Source organism: Ambystoma mexicanum, chromosome 3q, assembly GCF_040938575.1.
Source record: "Ambystoma mexicanum isolate Mex_15411 chromosome 3q, UKY_AmexF1_1, whole genome shotgun sequence".
NCBI lineage: Eukaryota > Metazoa > Chordata > Amphibia > Caudata > Ambystomatidae > Ambystoma > Ambystoma mexicanum.
This window is the reverse complement of record NC_090926.1, coordinates 867623059-867641804: the sequence shown is the minus strand read 5'-3', so window position 1 is coordinate 867641804 and position 18746 is coordinate 867623059. Positions and strand designations below refer to the sequence as shown.

General features: G+C 44.7%; 1 protein-coding gene across 1 annotated transcript in view; it reads right to left on the bottom strand.

The window, feature by feature from the left end:
- The window catches only part of ATAD5 (ATPase family AAA domain containing 5), a 648582-nt gene that overhangs the window by 587400 nt on the left and 42436 nt on the right, over positions 1-18746 (bottom strand). The window contains exon 2 of the mRNA XM_069654960.1: positions 7039-8909. Within this exon, the coding sequence (XP_069511061.1) occupies positions 7039-8909 (1871 nt within the window). The remainder of the gene's footprint in view (positions 1-7038; positions 8910-18746) is intronic.

Here is an 18746-nt window from a genome sequence, read left to right as displayed (position 1 = left end):
CTTTGAGGAGGTGAAACAGACCCAGAGGGACCATGACTTGCGATATATGTTGCTGTACCCCAGCCAGGCTTAAGATCATCCGAGGGGGGACAGTCACTGGTTTTGTAATTCGCCACAAGAATAGTGGGAATCTGAAGACAGTGGAGTGCTGGTACTAACACGAGTTCAAGAAGCAGTAAAAAAGATAGATAACAGCGTAAAGGAAAGCTCGGCCTGCAGTTGGTGGAGGACAAAGCAGCATGACAGATGTCCGGGAAGACTGTACACTTGGTCACGGAGAATGGACCTTTGCAATTGGCAGAATCCGAAGTAATGTTCTTATAACAGACCAGAAAGAACAGGCTATGGGTGCGTCAAATCCCTCGGGTTGACCATGTTTTTCAACAAGCCGGACATGGCTCCCCTGCGATCCCATCAGTTACACTAGTGCATGACTAATGTACGCCGGTCAGGAATGTTTGAGAGGGTAGATGGCCTGGGTGGGTTGGGGTGGTCAGTCTGTCTGCTCATCAGCTGTTTCTTTCCACGCTAAGGTGGATCACACACCCCTGTGGAAGGTGGGCACCCACTGTCTGGGCCATTGCATGCACAGAGATCAGGTATTTGTCCGTAGAAGGTCATATGGTCATGGGGTTAAGGCTTGGTTGTGGTGGTTAGTGGGGGGTGGGGAGAGAGATAGGAGGTTGGGCCGGTAGTGAAGGACATGTTGGGGAAAAGTGTCTACGAGATCGGTTAGGGTTTCTGTGTGTCATGACAAGGCAGTCTTACTTGGAAGGGTCAGGGAGTGAGGGGGGGGGGGGGCGGATCGATAATCGTTGGCAGGCATGTGTTAAAATGTGGACCTGGAATGTCCAGGGAAGAGGAGAAAGATATGGGCATTCATCGAGAGGTGGAATGTGAACATAGTTTTTATCCAAGAGACCCACGCTAGCCTCAGGTCTGCAGAAGATTAATGCAAACTGGGGAGGTGAGGTATATGGCACGTCCTATTTGGCCTTTGCGAGGGAGGTTTCTTAAATGGTGGCCAGAGGCGTTCGGCTCATAGTATCGAGAGTGAGAAAGGATGTGGAGGGTAGTACGCGAATACTGGTGGGGGTGCTGGATGGGAGGGATATGTTTGGTTAATTATTATGTCACCAACACAGGTGGTTCGTATTTTCTGCGATTCTTTGAAACGATAGAGGGCAATGGACATAAGAAAATGATTTGGGTCGCGTTTTGTTTACTTGACCCAACTTATAGGTACAACAAATGAACACCATATAAAGTACTACCATCAAGATCCAAGGGTTTTTGTTTTTCTCCCATGACTCTAGAATGGACTAGATTTTCACTAGGCAGAACTCGTACCATGATTTTATCTATATCAAATACATGGGGACGATCCTTTCAGAGCATTCTCGTTTAACTGCCAAGCTTACATTGTGTAGATATGTGGCTAAGATTCCTACGTGGAGAGACTGGACAGATTTCTTGATGAACATGGCATGCAAGATCACAATCTTGAGGCAATTGTGGAGTTCTATCACCGCAATATGGGGGTCAGTTGAGGACGTAGGTGTGCTGTAGGAAGCCTGCAAAGTGATGATTAGGGGGAAATGTATAGCTACCTGATGGAGTCAAATCCGTATTAAAAAAGAAGCTTTGGTACTCTGAGGACTATCAAAAAACGAGAGGGGGGAAATAGCTTGCGGAAATCACTGTGGGGCAGAACAAATTACAGAACTTCTGCGCCATAAGCAGACGCAGGAGGATTTAGGCCGTCACGATTATGCCCATTACACCGGCAGAATTTATGGGGAATGTGACATGGCAGGAAGATTATTGGCTTGGCTGTTCTGGAGAGAGCCCCTCACAAAGCTATTACCCAGAATCAAAGAGCTGATTGGCCCCATGCTTTTACAAAGGTTGACATTAACAAGGTATTTTATGTTTCTATAAATTATTGTAAAAAAGTGTGGGGGCATTCCCTCAGTAGATGTAGATGTTCCGGGTCAGGCCAATATTCCCAAGTTACCTTAAGCAGCGAGATTGGAGGAACCAATAACGGAATCGGAAATACGGTTAACCATAGATTCCTTACAGGGAGGGAAGATGCCCAGCACTGATGGCCTACCGGTTACATTTTATAAGACATATTTAGATTTCTTGGCTCCTCGATTGAAACAGCTGTATGACGGATGATAAGCTCAGAAGGCAACATGACCTCTCAGCAGGTGAGGAGGGGGACGGGATACATGTATGTTTGTGTTATGTTATAATAAAAGACATTTAAAGTAAGAAAAAAAAAAGTTTCTAACACTGCCAACAGTCCTTAATGAACCATGAGCAGGTACCACTATGGCCTTACAGTATAGCCTGGCGACTGACACTATTTCGGCCTACCAGGAAGGAGTGTGCGCCACGCTTAATTCTGACAGTTAACCTTTTCCCAATCAAATAATAAAACGACATATCTGAAAGTTTGCTGCCAATTTACACAAACAATACAGACACTGGGTTCCCAGCTGGTGTTTCCATAACTTAGGGTATACGGATTACATTGGCAAATCTTATTAGATTTCCAGTGTGTCCCTGCTTGTGAAATATGTACTCTAATGCACCTGTAAGAGTGTCTCCAATACAAACAATTCAGGAGAATATAATAAGATATCTGAGGAATTCTCGACAAATGAGTAAAGATTGCCACTTAGATGAATGGGTTCAGCATGTCAGTTATGCGAGGCTGCTTCGAAAAAAGCACAAAAGAAGGTAAAGGGAAAAACAGAATTTGACATTCAATAATGTGAGTACTTGGGGACGGTTTGTAAAAATACAAAGTGCAATTACACTGAATGCCACCTTCAACTGATGTATGTTAAAGCAAAGAGAAGAAAAATATATTCATTGCATGTGTTTGTGTTCTGCCGCATTTGTACAATCAGAATATAGACTTTCACGTCATGAATTCAAGACAGTAGCACACTTTTGCTAGTTTCACTTTTAAGAAATCGTTTACAACCGATACCAACATCAAAGATAGTTTGTTCAATCTTAATGAAGATATATGCAAAAAACAAAACAAAAAAAAAGGGAGGTCCCCATGAGAGCAGGAAATCGGGTAGAATCAAACACAATGGAGTTTCCCTGTCTGCTAAAGACGCATCAGCTGCATGATACATACAATGTATGACAAACATCATTTGTAGGACAAATAAACGTATAGACATTTTGGCGATGCAGCATTACTACGACTTTCTCAGGATCGAAAGCTTAGTTAAAACTACCACATGTTGAAGAGATTCATTTTAAGTGATATTAATGTTACCTTATTATATAGCTCAACCTTTGGTCTATTGAGAGATGTTAAACCCATATGCGAGATCACAGAACGTTCATTGGCTCGAATGACAAGATGCATTTGCATCTACTGTCCTGTAAAGAAGGAGTATGTCAGTTACAGCCTTCTCTAGGCACATATAACCAAGCCAAGTATAGTGTATTTAAAGGCCAATTACCTTCTGGAGTGTGGCTGGATATTTATGGATGGCTTTTATTTTTTTTATTTTTTAGGAGTAAACGACGGATCAGGAGAGTAGTTCAGTAATTCGCTCTTAACAGGGAGCGCACAAATCAGTCTCAATGTTACAGAGGGACAGGGAGATGAAACTAATGGTAGTAACTTACCGAGCCGTGTGGCTCAGCAGTCGGAAAGACGCAAAGTATGCCTAGTGGAGCGCACAGTGGTGCCATCTTGTTTGCGCACAGGTAGAGACAAACAGCGTCATGACATCACTGGGGAGACGTGGAAACTAACCGAACTTAAAAATCACCTACTGTGCAAATGGTGAAATGGCTATGTGGGTTCTTGTTGAGTGATCAATTTTCAGATATATCGGAGTGCTGAAACGCATAGCAATATATGGAGATAAATACTGAACACAAGTTAGGATAAGATACTTCATTGTCCAGGGCCATGGTCAAAATCAAAAATGGACTACAGTTTATCAATATAGTCCACTTCAAGAGGTGACGAAGGATGCAGCAAACCAGCACTGACAATGTACAAATTGCCTACAATATAAATATGCATTGGTCATCAAGCCCCATTCCATTAATTCTCATTCTACAGATCCAACAAGCTTCTTTCAGGAGTAGAAAATGTCAGCAGAATGTTTATGTTCAATATAATGTTGGACCTTAGGTGTCGAGAGGTTTCAACATCTAATTCTAGTACAGTGCACTGCAATTTGGGCATGTGCTGCCCTGGTGGTTTCACCAATATAGCAGAGACCGCACAGATATTTAATGCAATCTTAAAGGAGCTTAGTCTTGGCTGTTACAGGGATTTCGCTACGCCCCATTGTTGCATCACATGGCTCTACGGGCATCTCGAATAAATAAGCATCCAGTTCCAGCATCTCGATGCTGCGAGATCTGTGCAGCTGGTGCTCAACCCAGGAGCAGATTCCAAAGTCCTTGACGTTCTCTCTCAATGGGTCTCGGGTCTCTTTAAACCAGTTACCCTGAAAGTGAATAATTTCCACAATTTGCCATCTAGTTTACCCAGTTCTCTGCTTGCTACAATGCCATCTACTCAGTTTGGTCTCTAGCCTTGCATTTCCTCTTACATAATGAATACAAAGAATACATAAATGGCACCATTTACTTTGCCCTCACTACTTATTTTATCTATATACAGGAAGGAACAATGCTCTTATGAATTAAAAGTGAGTTTGAGTTACATTCTGACCAGGCTGTGCCGAGGAGTAAACGAACAGTCACCGGGGACAATACATTGGTGGACTTGCAAAGATTAAGGACAATCAACATGTTTCTCCCCCCACCCCCCCCCCCCGGTGATCCGAGCCGCCCGGGGGGTGGGGGGGGAAGGGGAGGGGGGGGGGGGAGACCGTAATGCGGACCGCTGTGTGCAGAGGCTGGTGGGCTGCGAGGGGTGAACCGTTGGAGCCTGTGAAGAATCCTCAGCAAAGCAGCACTGAAGAGACTGCCGTCGTGGAATCCCACTGGAGGTGAGCCCAGGGGCAGGACAGCAACAGTCCCACGTAAAACAAGGAAAGGGGTCGAGAGGGTGGCGTGGACACATGGCAGCCCCCGCCCAAGACATACAAGGAAAGAAGCCATCGTGGAGCTGGCAACTGAAGAGCCCCAGAAGAGAACCAGTTACCATCCCGCTGAATCCTCCATTGATGCATCGGCTCGACAGAGAAGGTAATAGGACTCACTGAGAGGACTCCACATTAAAGGAGCGCCGCAAAGAGGATCCCCCAACAGGGCGAAGATAACGGAGGATCCCGAGAGGGAAGCAGCGGGAAAACACTACTGAGGTGAGCGAGCCCCTGCCAGCGATTACACGCGCAGCACAGAGGGGGTGGGGGAGCTGCACACTGCAGTAGGTCAATAACATGATTGACTAGTTTTTTGTAGCCATTAGACCGCTTCAGACATGTTGAAAAAAAAGTATTGCAACACTATGCATTTAAAGTCAAATTGGGGTAAATTTCTGTTGTCGATTATGGTGTCATTTGTTTTTTTTTTAGGTCTAGGAGTGCCGTTTCCGTCCAGTTTCTAGGTCGGAAACCTGATGGCGTAGGCCCAGGAGATTATTTTCCAGGTGTTCATGAATCTGGAGGTAAGCGGGGCGGTCGAGGATTTTCAAGAGGAAGGGGACCGTCGTGATGGGACATAATTACTAGGGATGCCGGGATCAAGGTTTTTTTTTTTTTTTTTTTTTAGAAGCGGGAGGACCCATGCTTCTTTGGGACTGTACCCTGTGAGAAAGAATTATTGATGAGAGGTGATGAATGGGGCGAGTTCTGTAACAGTCTTTCATTCTAGGGGCAGGGCAGATGTCACCTTGACAGTTTTAAACTGGAGAGGATTTTGATGATCTCAGTGGTGGAGACTGGGCTAAATTTAAAATGAGGTGTTAAAGGCTCTCTCGTTATTGGTGGGTCAGTGTTAATGGCTGGCAGTGTTAACTTGTCTTTTTTGTTTGCGATTTTATTTTGGATCATAGCTATTTTGTCGAGGGGTGCATGGATGATGGAAAAATAATTCAGAGGTTCAGCAGAGAATCTCTAAACTCATTAAGCCGGACCATAAGCTCAAGCACTAACGTGCCTTGTTGGGGGCACAACAAATAGTCTGAATAGCCACAAGCGGCCAGAGGGCCGTATAAGGAGTATCCCCGCTGTACCCTCGGAGATCGCATTCTGTCATGCCTGTTGAGAGGGAAGCATGCCATGAACAGTGCCTGCACTGGAATGAAATGGGAGCAGGGAGCACATGCAGATCGAACGTGGGTGCATTGCAGACGAAACAAAGTGATATAAACTCACACTGCCTCTAGTCCAAACATTTGTCCGATAAGATTTTGTATTTAGGAAGGTTGATAAGTAATTTGATTATTCCACATTAACGCCACATGGTGTTCATACCGATATTAATGCTAACATTATTTCAATTGAAATAACCACGCTAACATTTGATGATTAATCAACCTTCCGAAGTTGAAATACCTATTGAACACAAAGGATTGATCTGTAATATTGTGTAACAGGAGTAGCGAATCACCTAAACGATAACCATATTTTATTAAGTATTTTAATAAGCTTGCAGTTGAACTGAAACAAAGAAAAGATTTAATGATTTCCTAAAGCAAGCTTTTCAAACAGAAAGACAAAATAATAATTTGCATTTATATAGTGCCAAGAACCCTCGGGCATCTGAGCCCTGCTCATTACCCACGGTGTGTGATGCTTATTTATTGACCTCACAAGGATGAAAGGCTGAGTTTGGCCCTGCCAGGATTCGAACCTGCATCACCAGGGTCAGCACAATTGTCAAAGCGAGCACTCTACTCGCTGTGCTATCTGACCAGCAAAAAGAAAACATTTGTGTCATCATCCAAGAAGTTAATTCTATATGGACTTCGAATACCTGAAGCACGTACATAGGCAATGAACAACTTTCATTATCTGCTTGTGAGAACATGTCACATCAGAAAAGCATTACAGTTTTAACGACCATGCTTACCTTATTGGACTCTGCGTTTCAGAAGTTAAGATCATCTCGGACTTATAAACACAATTTCTCCTCCCAAATCTACTCATTTTTGGTGTAGAAACTTGCGAAGGCCCACTCAATGTATTTTTAAGAGCAGTACGGCCACGTCTGTTCACTTTAGGAGTTGCAGGGTCCTCGGTTGCAGTTCTGGAAGCTTCTCCAGATTCATTTTTAGAGGGGGTCCTATTTTGGGACACATGAGTGTGTGGTCTTGAACTCTTCCGCAGAACAACTCCAGGTTTCTCTAAAACTGGGGATTTTTCCATGTTTAAATTAGCATTCAAATTATCAGCATTTAAATCAACCTTACTGTGTGTATTTTCAGGAGGATACTGTTCTGGCTTTTCAGAATCGGCACACTTTACCTGTCCCACCCTTTTCCGTTTCTTTAACTTTGTATTTTTCACATCACTTTTGGAATATTCAACTTTTGACTGTGCAGGCTCTTCAGAATTTAATTTGGATGCAGTTTTATGTTCCCTAGTGTTTGTATTGGAATTCGTGTGTGCTTCATCAACCTTTTCTTTCTCCTTCAGAGGTTTTTCGTTTAGATCCTGTTGCTTTCCAGAAGCTTTTTTGGCAACTGCTTTTCCACCATCTGAAGAGGGTTGTCTAAAAGCTTTCATGAACTGTTGCCTTTCCTCTACAGTGCTCTTTGGTTTCACAGATTCCAAACCCCCAACTTCTAGCACTGCCAACTCCAAATCTTCCTCTTCGATAACAACATTAGATTTTCTTTTCAGTGTCATTTGTGGAGTCTGTTCATCACTGCTAAGAGGATCGCATTCCACTTCCATTCTACTGCTTTTCCTAAAAAAGATTGAAGCAATTTTCCCCCCCGATTTTTTGTGTTTCAGCTTGTTGGACTGTTTAGGGGGTGATATGGTAGATGGGGGAGATGAATGAACCTGCACAAGCACAGTCACAGTCTTAGTAGAAAGGGGATTGTCATCACTTTTCTCAAGTCCTTTTTCATCAGCATTACTGGTTGTGGGAGAGTTCTCTAGCACCGGTGCCTGCACCACAATTGACTGACCTGCTCCACTGCCTTGGCTTTTTAAAAACTCTTCAAACGAAACAGTTACAACACTATCATTGTTCAAGCTGGACCTTTCGTCATCTATATGAACTTCAAGACTACAGTCAGTTAAACTGCTTTGGTTTTGTATGGAGGAAGAAAGATCAAGACTAACAGATTTCTTATCCTCCTCTTTATTCGGATTGTCAGTCTGAATTGCCATAGGCATGTTTGGAAATGTCATCTCACCATCTTCAAACTTCCTTTTCCTCGACTTTCTGTCATTTTTAGGCCTCCTTTGCAGGGAATTCTTGGTTGCTTTGCTTTTGCAGCCAGCTTTTGTTGTATGGGTCCCCAATTCACAAGACTGGACACCACCAGACAGTTGACTTTCATTACAAATTTGAGCAAGAAGGGCAGCCGTGTCACTTCCCATAAAACCAACACCCATACAGGCTGATTCTGGGTCATTGCTGGGAAGACTGTCACTAATCGTGTCCACAGCTGCCCGATCCTCAGAGGGCTTAACATCACTTAATCTAGATTGCAAATTCACTTTTGCCCTTCGCCTTTTCCGTTTCAATGGCTCCTGTGAAGCCGTCACAGGCGACGCAGGATCTTTGGGGTTATTTAAAGGCTTTCCATTTTCGCAGATTCCATTTGAAATACGAATTTCTTTTGTGGGTGGGGTGCTTTTAAAATAATCTGGGATATTAGATTTCGGTGGTGAGAATACTTTAGCCACATTTTTTACCAAAGGTGAGAAATAATTTGTTATGGTTTTAACTGGATGATCGTCATCTTTGCGTAGTTTTTTGCATGGCTGTGTACAAAAAAAAAATAGAAACATATCAACTTAGCCATGGTAAAACTGCTTGAGGACATCGTTTCTCGTACACAACTATTTTTCAATAAAATGGAGACTTTTATGGCTAAGATTACAAAGTCATACAGCGTGACATACAAGGAAGTCACTGACAGTTTAAAACAATAGAACAAAATGAAAGCACGCCTCAAAGTTGCATCACATTTTGCTATCATGAACCTTGAAACCGCATCCAGAAGTGACAAATTAAGTTTCGGTTTGAATTTTGAAGGAGTTATGACCCAAATTACTTACCACTTTAAATGGAAACCAACACAAGCTGCTTGAGAACATGCAACCAGTGGATAGTTTTGGAGATCTAATCTAACAGGATCAACTTCCAAAAGCAAAGTTTCCGTACAGAGCCCTGGTGGCCATCTTGGAACAGGCTTTTCGTTCCGTAAATGGAACGCCGCAGGGCGACCCGTTCACTGACAAAAGATACTTTCAATTAGCCCCGCCTCAGCCCATGGGATGGGTGCTAATGGCGTTAAGCACATGCTCCAACGGGTGGTTAACAGTCTGGGGCCCTCGTTAAAAGCCCTTGCTTCGCTCGTGTCATGGAACCGGTGCTTAACACCACAGTATTTCATTATGCAGAGAATACTGGATACACGTGAGCCATTTACCAAATTCAGCCACAGCAATGTTTTTAGATGGCTCTGACAACCACACAAAGCCGCAGTCATGATTATGGAGGTGGTGCAGGTTCAGTGCCGATTGATTGGCCCACATATATTACATCAGGCTCGATCGATGGCTTTGAACACCCAAGCGCCAAAATTGCCCCATTAACGTGTATACACTACAAATGAAGGTTTGGTAAACTGCCTGGGAACCTCAACGAAGAAGCGAGCAGAAAGCCTAGACAGCTACCGTTACTTTACGTTGAAAGATTTGCTCAAAGGGGGATATGTATTACGTGTGTAAGCAAACTGATTCTATGACAAGACGGAGGTGAGCATTAATTTGCCACCAACACAGCATTCATTTATTTATTTTTTAAAGCTATCCCCTTCAAAAGTCAGATCTACTGTTTGTGAAGTTTATGGTTAACGTAACAGACTAAATGCATCATATCCGACTTTTCTGTTTGAGACTCATTGGGTCACATTTTGGGATTGAATACCGTTTGTTTGCAGACCCATTTCTGCTAACTGAATGGAAATAAACCTGTTCTACCTTTGCTGCTTTAGATTACTGGACGAAAGACTGCAGGTTCATCCTTTTGGTACCTGCATGCCTCAGATTTGCATTCCCCGTTTGAGACAGAAGCGATCCGCTACTCCTTCGAAGCACTGTTCACACACAAAAAGGTATAGGTAAGAGGCGTAACTGACACCTCTCAAGGAGCTTTGGCAGAGAGCTGGTCCTACATTTTGTTTTTCTTCCCAGGCTGCACTAAAGCAAATTTTAAATGAATGGCAGCGCTGGTAGAATATAATTAACTGAAAGAAAAGGATAACTACTAAATTTGGTGATAGTTTGGCCCAGAGAGTGGAGCCATTCAGGGAAAAGAAACCAAGGGCACCAGGAACACCCGAAATAGAAGTGCATTCTTGTATAAAGTGGCAAACTGAAATATATGTTAAACGGGAGATGTAGAAGGTGGCCCGTTCAACTAAAATAGTTTCACTCAAGAAGTGTCTTAGAAGCTAAAGGATCCAGTACAAATGACATGGACAGAACTTTCTCTTTAAATGATTTACAGAAGGATCTAAGAATTGTAGAATCGAAGCAGAGATATTTGGAAGAGTCCTAAGCAAAAACCTAAAGTACACAAAATAACAAATGGAAAATAACTGCATGAAGGGGAAAAGTGCAGTTTATTGTCCCCTGTGACGATATTTTATCCACAACAAAGCTAAATAAAAAGAATGGAAGACAATTTAGAGGTGGAGGATATATCCATATTGTATGGAGTGGAGGAGCAAGCAGCCCAAGCAACACAAGCGACACAGGCCTAAGACCAGAGCATTTAGCAAACACAAACCCAGTGTTCAGCGAGTATTTGCACAAACATGAGATGTCATGTACAAGCCATGCAAGCAGGACGCGTTTCCACTGGAAGCCCTTACCACACATGCGGGTACGATTTACAGCGCACAAACTGCAAAACTGCAAGCAGCACTAAAACATTTACAAGGAGTGAGTGCTAATGGTAGTAGAACCCTGATAACTGTTCCTGCCCCATGGACACCTGTGGAGATGGAATTTGAGCAAATAGTTTACTAACAAAAAGAGAAGAACCCCAGAGGTTCACTGACTAAGTGTGCACAGTAATCCAGTGCTATAAATCTTCATGGGCCGATCTGAATTCTCATTGAACGGGATTATGCCCATCGCGGTGTGCCAGCACTTAAGCACAAGAGTTTTTGGCCTACTGAGCATATGGTGTTGAACTAGTTCAGAAGACTGCCGCTGCGTGTCCTAGAAAGTCAGATTGGAGTAACATAAGTGGATCTTGGACAGGCAATAGCATTGGTGGTGTTGCCAAATTTTTTGCAGCTTTTTTATGGTGGCGTGGGGTGATGACAAGTCCCTTTATCCCCCTGCCACACACGGACACCCTCCCCTGCATGCAAATAAAATAAAAAGGACCACAGCCACACACAAAAAAAATAAAAAAAAAAATAAAATAAATAAACACTGGGGTGGCCGTGGTGGCAGGATTTCGTACTCGTGAGCATGGGCAAGATGGCAGCAGGCTAATGTAACTCCCTTTCTGTTGAGCTATGTCATCCTTCGTTTTCACACTTCAGAGTCTGAAAGTGCCCCGAAACGAGAGGGCATTCCACTGAGCGGCAGCGGTCGGCAGTTGGGCTGGGTCCTAGCTAACGACAAGAATACTGAACCCAGATTTGCTTGGCCCAGCTGCCTGCTGCATGCCGCGGCAGTCGGATATGTCCTGGTACGCTTCTGGCAGCGGCACATCTCTGAAGGGCTCTCGGTGGACGCCGGTCGCAACATCTGCAGTACAACCTGGGGTCCACCCGCACTCCGGAGAGGTAATTGCCATAAGGGCAATCAAGGTGGGCGATGCAAGGCAGGCCGCCATCTTGATTCCAGTCGGCAGGACGCTGCACCTCGGATGCCTGCTGCTGCCTCATCCACTCCGATCCCCAGCCCGAGCAATATCCAGGGGCCTACAGGGGAAAATCGGGTTGCCAGTCAAAGGATCGACAGTGAAAGGGTCGACAGGTCAAAGGATCAATTTTCTTTTTTCCACATTGTTTTTTGGGCCCCCCCCACATCCCCCACCCCCTCCCCTCAACTCCCTTTTTTTGCTAAAATCCACTTTTTTGCCCTAAACGAAAACCTAAAAAATATATAATTTAAAAAAAATGTTGATCCTTTGACCCGTCGACCCTTTAGATTCGATCCTTTGACTAGACACCAAAAATCGGACATTTCATGCTTTAATGATTACAGGTATGTTGCTGCGCTGGCGGCTTACTCTAAGCTATTGACTACACAAGCACCGGCACCCTCCCGCTCAAGCCAGAGTGCTCGCTTGAAGGTTTCCCACAGGGCTCTGCTGAGGGATCGCAGGGTTGGATAGTTCTGCCTGGTGGGCCCTATTCTGTGGGCTGGGGAGTGCAGCGCCTCAAATAGAACAGCTTAATACCTCTTGATTCGTACTCTCCCTGTGTACAGGCCATGACGGTGCTAGGACCTATTTCTGCATGCAGACCCCCAGGGGGGTAGAATGGTTTCCAGACATCCCGGAGTGATGAGGGCGACCATCAGTTTGTGTTACTGCATATCCGGGGATCTGAATGAAAGCGTCCACGCCTCTACCATAATAAAAGCTGCTATGTGCCCCTGCAGAGTCCACACTTGGGGACGCATGGTCTACACCTTTGACGCCACACACCTCCTGGCCGCTGCACTTCCCCCAGATACCAGAGATGTAGTTATGTTGTGGAGCCAAGCCCCTGTCCTTCGTCACCCCTCCTATACGCCCTAGCTATCAAGCCTTTAGCGACGTAGCTATGGATGGACTTGAATGGTCCGGCATCACCAAGGGGCAGAGGAAAACAGAATTTCTCTATACACAGATATCCTGCTATTTTTTAGTCACTGCTCCCTTCCTCGCATAGGTGAAATTCTGCTGCAAATGATACCATAGCAGGATATTGTATAAATTGGACAGATCCGAGGTTCTCCGCTTACGATTAGACATCTCTGGGATCCGGGTGGAGTAGCCACCTTCCGACTGCAATGCCATTCTATAAAATATTTGGTTGTTTAAATAGCAACTGACCTGGGGATATTAATACAGTTAAACTACGGCCCAATACTTGATAAGATCAAATGATTCGGAGAAATGGAACATATTAACCCTCTCACTTACGGGTAGGATTAACGCATTTAAAATTAACGCGTTTCCTAAGTTGTTATATCTGGTCACCATGATACCAATGTCTGCGTCAAAATTAATTTACAATGAGTTAGATGCACTTATTGCAAAATTCATCTGGCGCTCCCAAATAGCATCACTGGTGGGCAGTGTTTATGAATGCAGGATGAAGGGGACCAGTGAACGATGCAATAGGAAATGGGCTACCCAGGGGAAAGGGCCATGGAAGTGGCACCCCTGGCCCTCAGGCGATCAGGAAGATTTGTGATAGGCAATACAGCAGGTTACTATTGCAAGACTGCTTTAATTAGACTCAGCTCCTGGACACCCGGAGGAGGCGCAGTTGCCCCTTCCAGCAGCAACTTCTCTAAATGTGAATCCTAGACCCTTCGATGACATGAACAAATAGGTTATGGAATAGGAATGCCAAGGTACAACTGATGATCTAATGAAAAAGCTTAACCGAAGATCCCTTTGTCGACTGTCTAACAAATCATTAAAAATGACCTGTGCTTGGTTGATACCAGAGTGAATCACTCTGCAATTAAAGTAGTCTTTACAGATAACTCATTATTCACAAACTGTCAGAAGGGTAGAGATTTCCAATAACCCAGTGGGTCATCATGTAACAGAGTGCTTAACAGCTTTGCTGTTAAGCCCACTATCAGTGAATTTATTGGGATGAGATACACTATGCAAAATAAGGTGTACTATTTGTTGTACTCCAGATGGAGTTATCTTAGGCATTCCTGGTGAGCATGAAGATGAGGTAATATTACAGACGGAGTCTGGAGATGAGCAGAAGAGGGGGATAGATGAGGAATTCAGGCATATAGGAATTGGAGCAGTTGCCAGAAAAGGTGCTCCAAAAATAATAGTGGCACCATGTACAATCTGAAATCAAGATACTAAAACCTAAAACATACAAATTGGAACTTGGGTAATTTACTTTTTTTAAATAAGAAACAGTCCAGGTACAGAAACAAAACTTAGCATACCTTCCAAGTAAACTCCCAAAATATCATGCAAAAGAGGTAGGACCAATACAAAATATGGAACCTGTACATATAAAAAGTACACGGTGTAGCAATAACCACAATACTCATTAAAACCAGATGCAGATGGGAATTGCAATTGAATGCTCATGCCCAATACTAGTCCATGTAATACTCCAATCCTAGCCATAAATCAACTTAACCGAGAAGTTTAAGATTTGTGCAGGATTTAAGGGCACTGAATGCAATGGGTATTCTTAGCATCATTTCCTGTAGACCCTAACCCTGCAACTGTTCCCCCATACATACTGTCCGTAGAAACATGGTTTGTAACTGATGCTCCGCTTTCTTTTCTATCCCTATACATCCAGATAGTACCTTTTCTTCGGTACGCATGCTAAGGGACAACTGACATGGCCTGATTTACCCCACGTGTACACTGAAAGCACATCACTATTTAATCAAGCGCTGAAAAATAACTTCTAAGAACCACAGACTCCATCCGTGCAAAAAAAAGGGCCCACATTCAGGTACGTGTGTCCAATGCATCCAACAACACGGCTGAACTCTTCAATATCTGCAAGGAACTTGCTAACCCATCCGCAGCATCCTCTGCCCCTACTCCTTCCCACGCCCTCTGCAATACACTCGCTCTCACTTTGCTTCCAAAACCCAGGACATACTTAGCCTTCTCACGCATTCTCCAACGCTCACCACTACGCCCCTCCTACCATTCACCCTCCTCCTTACCCCTTCCTCTCCTTCACTCCCGTCTCCTGTGAAGTCACCAGAGCTGTCAACTCCATGAAGGTCTCGTCCAAACAGGTTGCTCCTTGCTCATCCAGAACTATCAAGGAAAATATAGCCTCTCTCGCCACGGCTCTGACTGATCTCTGCAACCATTTTTGCTACTGGTTCTTTTCCATCTCCTCAAGCACTCCCTTGTGTGCCCCCTCCTTAAAGAAAACCTCTGCAGACACTTCCTGCCCAGCCAACTACCGCCCCATTTCCATCACCCCCTTCTGGGGAAAACTACTTGAGAAGCTGGCCCTCCCCCAACTCACCCATACCGAAGTTGTTGGCGGTCTACATGATCACCAGTCTGGATTCCTAGCATCCAAAGCCACGGAAACCGCTCTTCTGAACACCCGTGAAGAACTGCCTGCATCTCTTGACTCCAATCCCCTGCTGTCCTTATCCTCCTTGATCTCTCTTCGGCATTTGACAGTGTGAATCATTCCACCCTCATAAAAAGGCTCCATGACTCCCTTGGCATATCAGAGCGGGCACTGGACTGGCTTACCTCCTTCCTAACTAACTTTTCCTCCAAAACCATGCTTGTCCCCTTCCTCCTCTTACCTGTGGCGTCCCCCAGAGCTCCACACTTTCCCCCTGGCTCTTTAACATACTTTTCTCTACGGGCACGACTCATTTCCTCCTTCTCCCCAAACTTCCAGTGCTACACGGACGATACACAACTTTTCTTCACACTTCCAAGTGACACCCTTGCACCCTCCTTCATCCCTGACCGCCTCGCCGCCATCCAGGCCTGGTGCACTGCCAATTATCTCTGCCTCAATGCCAGCAAAACAGATCCTCCCTTTTGGGTCCCCTGCACCATACTTCTTCCCTGCACTGTGGCCTTCTTCCATGGGCGCCCCTCCCCCATGCCCCTTCAATGTAGCTAGGAATCTGAGTCATCTTTGACGACTCCCTTTCCTCCAACCCTCATTCAGGACATTTCCAAGAAGTCCCACTTTCAGCTTTTCATTCTCAAAGGGATTCTACCCTTCCTCACCTTCCCCCAGAAACTCAATGTTACCCATGCTCTGGTTCTCTCCAGGCTAGACTGCTCCAATAGCCTCCCAATCTTCCTTCCTCCACCCTGTGACCCCCCTCCAGCTTACCCAGAATAGGGTAAGCGAGATTTATCCTTTGCCTCAAGCCCAGGGACTGCATCTCTCCTGCCCAACAAAGCCTTCACTGGTTCACGGTCTCAGCACAGATAAAATTCAAATCCCTCTATCATACACAAGGCTATCTGGGACCAGGGACCACCATCTTCAATGTTTCCTGACCAATACTCTTCTTCTAGGCTCCTCCGGCACCAGCTCCCTGCGTGTTAAGCGCTTTGCCAACAGAGCTGGCGGGCGTTCACTTTCCTCGGCTGGCTCCCTCATGTGGAACAGCCTCCCTCTGCGTCTCGAGCAAGACCAAGTTCCAAAAAAGCCTCAAGACCTTTCTCTTTACCTCCTCCTTCTACTCCCCTCTTCCCTGCTAATCCCACAGCAGCGTGACTGATGTGCAGGGGCCTTGTGTCCTCGGGCCTTGACCGCCCACATCTCATCCACTGTCTTTCCTCCTACTCCACTTACTTCGATCACCCACTCATTGAGGGTTGCACTTGTGTCCTTCTCTCAGCACTTACCCTGAGCACTTCTCCATGAGCATCAAAGCACCTTATCCCATACCCCTCGCCCCCTCTGCACTTGCCGGCTCTGAACACTCACAAGGCATAGTAGGTTTGTCTCCCCTTCCCTCGATTCTTAATATTGTTTGTACAATTAATGCAATTATTTATCCTTGCAATAATTCATGGTCTACCTTCCGTGACCCCGCGCTGTTTGCCCTTTGGGCGCTTTGAAACAGTTTTTCTAATTGTACAAGCGTCTAGTAAGTGACCAATAAATAAATTAAAGTCTGAGGGGCTGAATTGGTACCATTTGCAGATTACATTGAGTCACTGTCTTATGAAACCTTCAAACAAGAGGCTGGTGAAAAAGTCCATTATCCTAGATAGAACAGAGGGAGAAGAACTATCATGGAGTCAAGATTACAAACTTTTCTAAAATTGCAAACTACGGAAAGTCAAATGAGATCCTTTTCAGGTGCCACTGGTTATTGAAGCCAGAGGAAGCGTTAGGCTACGCTAAAGCCATTGCAGAAAATGACTTAAATGCACCACAATTATTAGATGGGACAAATGAAAGAAACCGCGTTCACCGAAATTAAATATTGGCAAGCTCTTCTACTCTCGGGTTAACCAACTACACAAACATTTCTTACAGACATCCATGCAAAAGGAAGGTTATGTGCAAGCTGTAGTGACACAAAAACGCTTATTACAGCATGTGGTTACAGCCGCACTTGCATTACCAAGACACAAAAATATAGTGCTAGGATCATCCTTTATTGTAGTAGTGCCAGGTGCCGTCATCATGCTTTTGTTGAAGATAAGTGAAGCAGTTCTCCACAGCCAGAGTTACAAAATATGAGCAAACAAGATGTTTAAATAGCTGTGTTAAACCCAGATTCTCGAGTACTATGCCCCACACAAGGTCAGCCACAAAATTGTATCCCAATTACAAACGTACTCACCAAATCCAGAAAAGATAGTCAGGAAACCCTCGGACAATCTAGATGAAGAGCTTTTAAACGATGGGTCTTGTGTGAGAAATTACAACTGTGATTAGAAGGCTGTGAATGCGGTATATACTGCCTTCACAGTAAAGGAGAGCAGGCAGTTACCAGAGGCACCTTCTCAGCGTTCGAGTTTGAGCTGGGAGCTATTTAGCTCCTTCTAGCAGCCTAAATAGCCTAGTTAGCTAGACACCAACAGCTACGAGGAGTTACTTTTGGTTCCCAGACAACGGATGCCAAACAAACCAATGTGAATTTAACTCATTTACTGCATTTTGGACAATCTATTCTGGAAATATACATTGAAATGAATACCAGTTCTCTTTTCTCTGTCAAAATGTCAGACAAACTCAGTCCCTACGGGCAAATAATATCATTGTGCATGAGTTATTTGGACTAGTGTTTGAGAAATATAAAAAAAAAAAAAACACAATAGCAGTTAGAAGGGGTCTCTTGAGGAGTGGCCTTTGCCTGACCAGTAGCGCGATATGAGTGCAGGTGCTTTAACTTAAATGAATTGGGGTGCGAGCAGGGAGTTTAAATCTTACTTGAGTGGCTCACAAAAGACCTAGTCTCCATTCATCAGGTCCCTATGAGGGAAGTTCCTGTGTTTAGCCCAGACCATCACCATGTACATGCACCATGTAACAGGACGGATCTGTTGTCTTTTACCAAAGATTTTCCTGACATCAGACAGGACCCTAGACAGTGGTATAAACAAACAAAATTATACATACAGGCCCATTAACCAGCAGAATTAGTGTGACTGCGAACAGCGCAGATCGGGGCAAAGGGGAAGCGGGCTAGATGAGTGGGGGGCGGGCGACATTTTGTTTGGATTGGACAGTATGGCAATAAAGGATGTGCATATCGAGAAGAAAGGACGGGCAAGCAGGCAGCACAAGGTACGGAACTATAAGGTCCGACAGAAGTTTAGGCAGGGACCCGGGAGATGATGGGTGGAGTACCGTAGATGTGTTTGAGGATGATGGTGAGGAGGAAGTGCAACAGGCACTG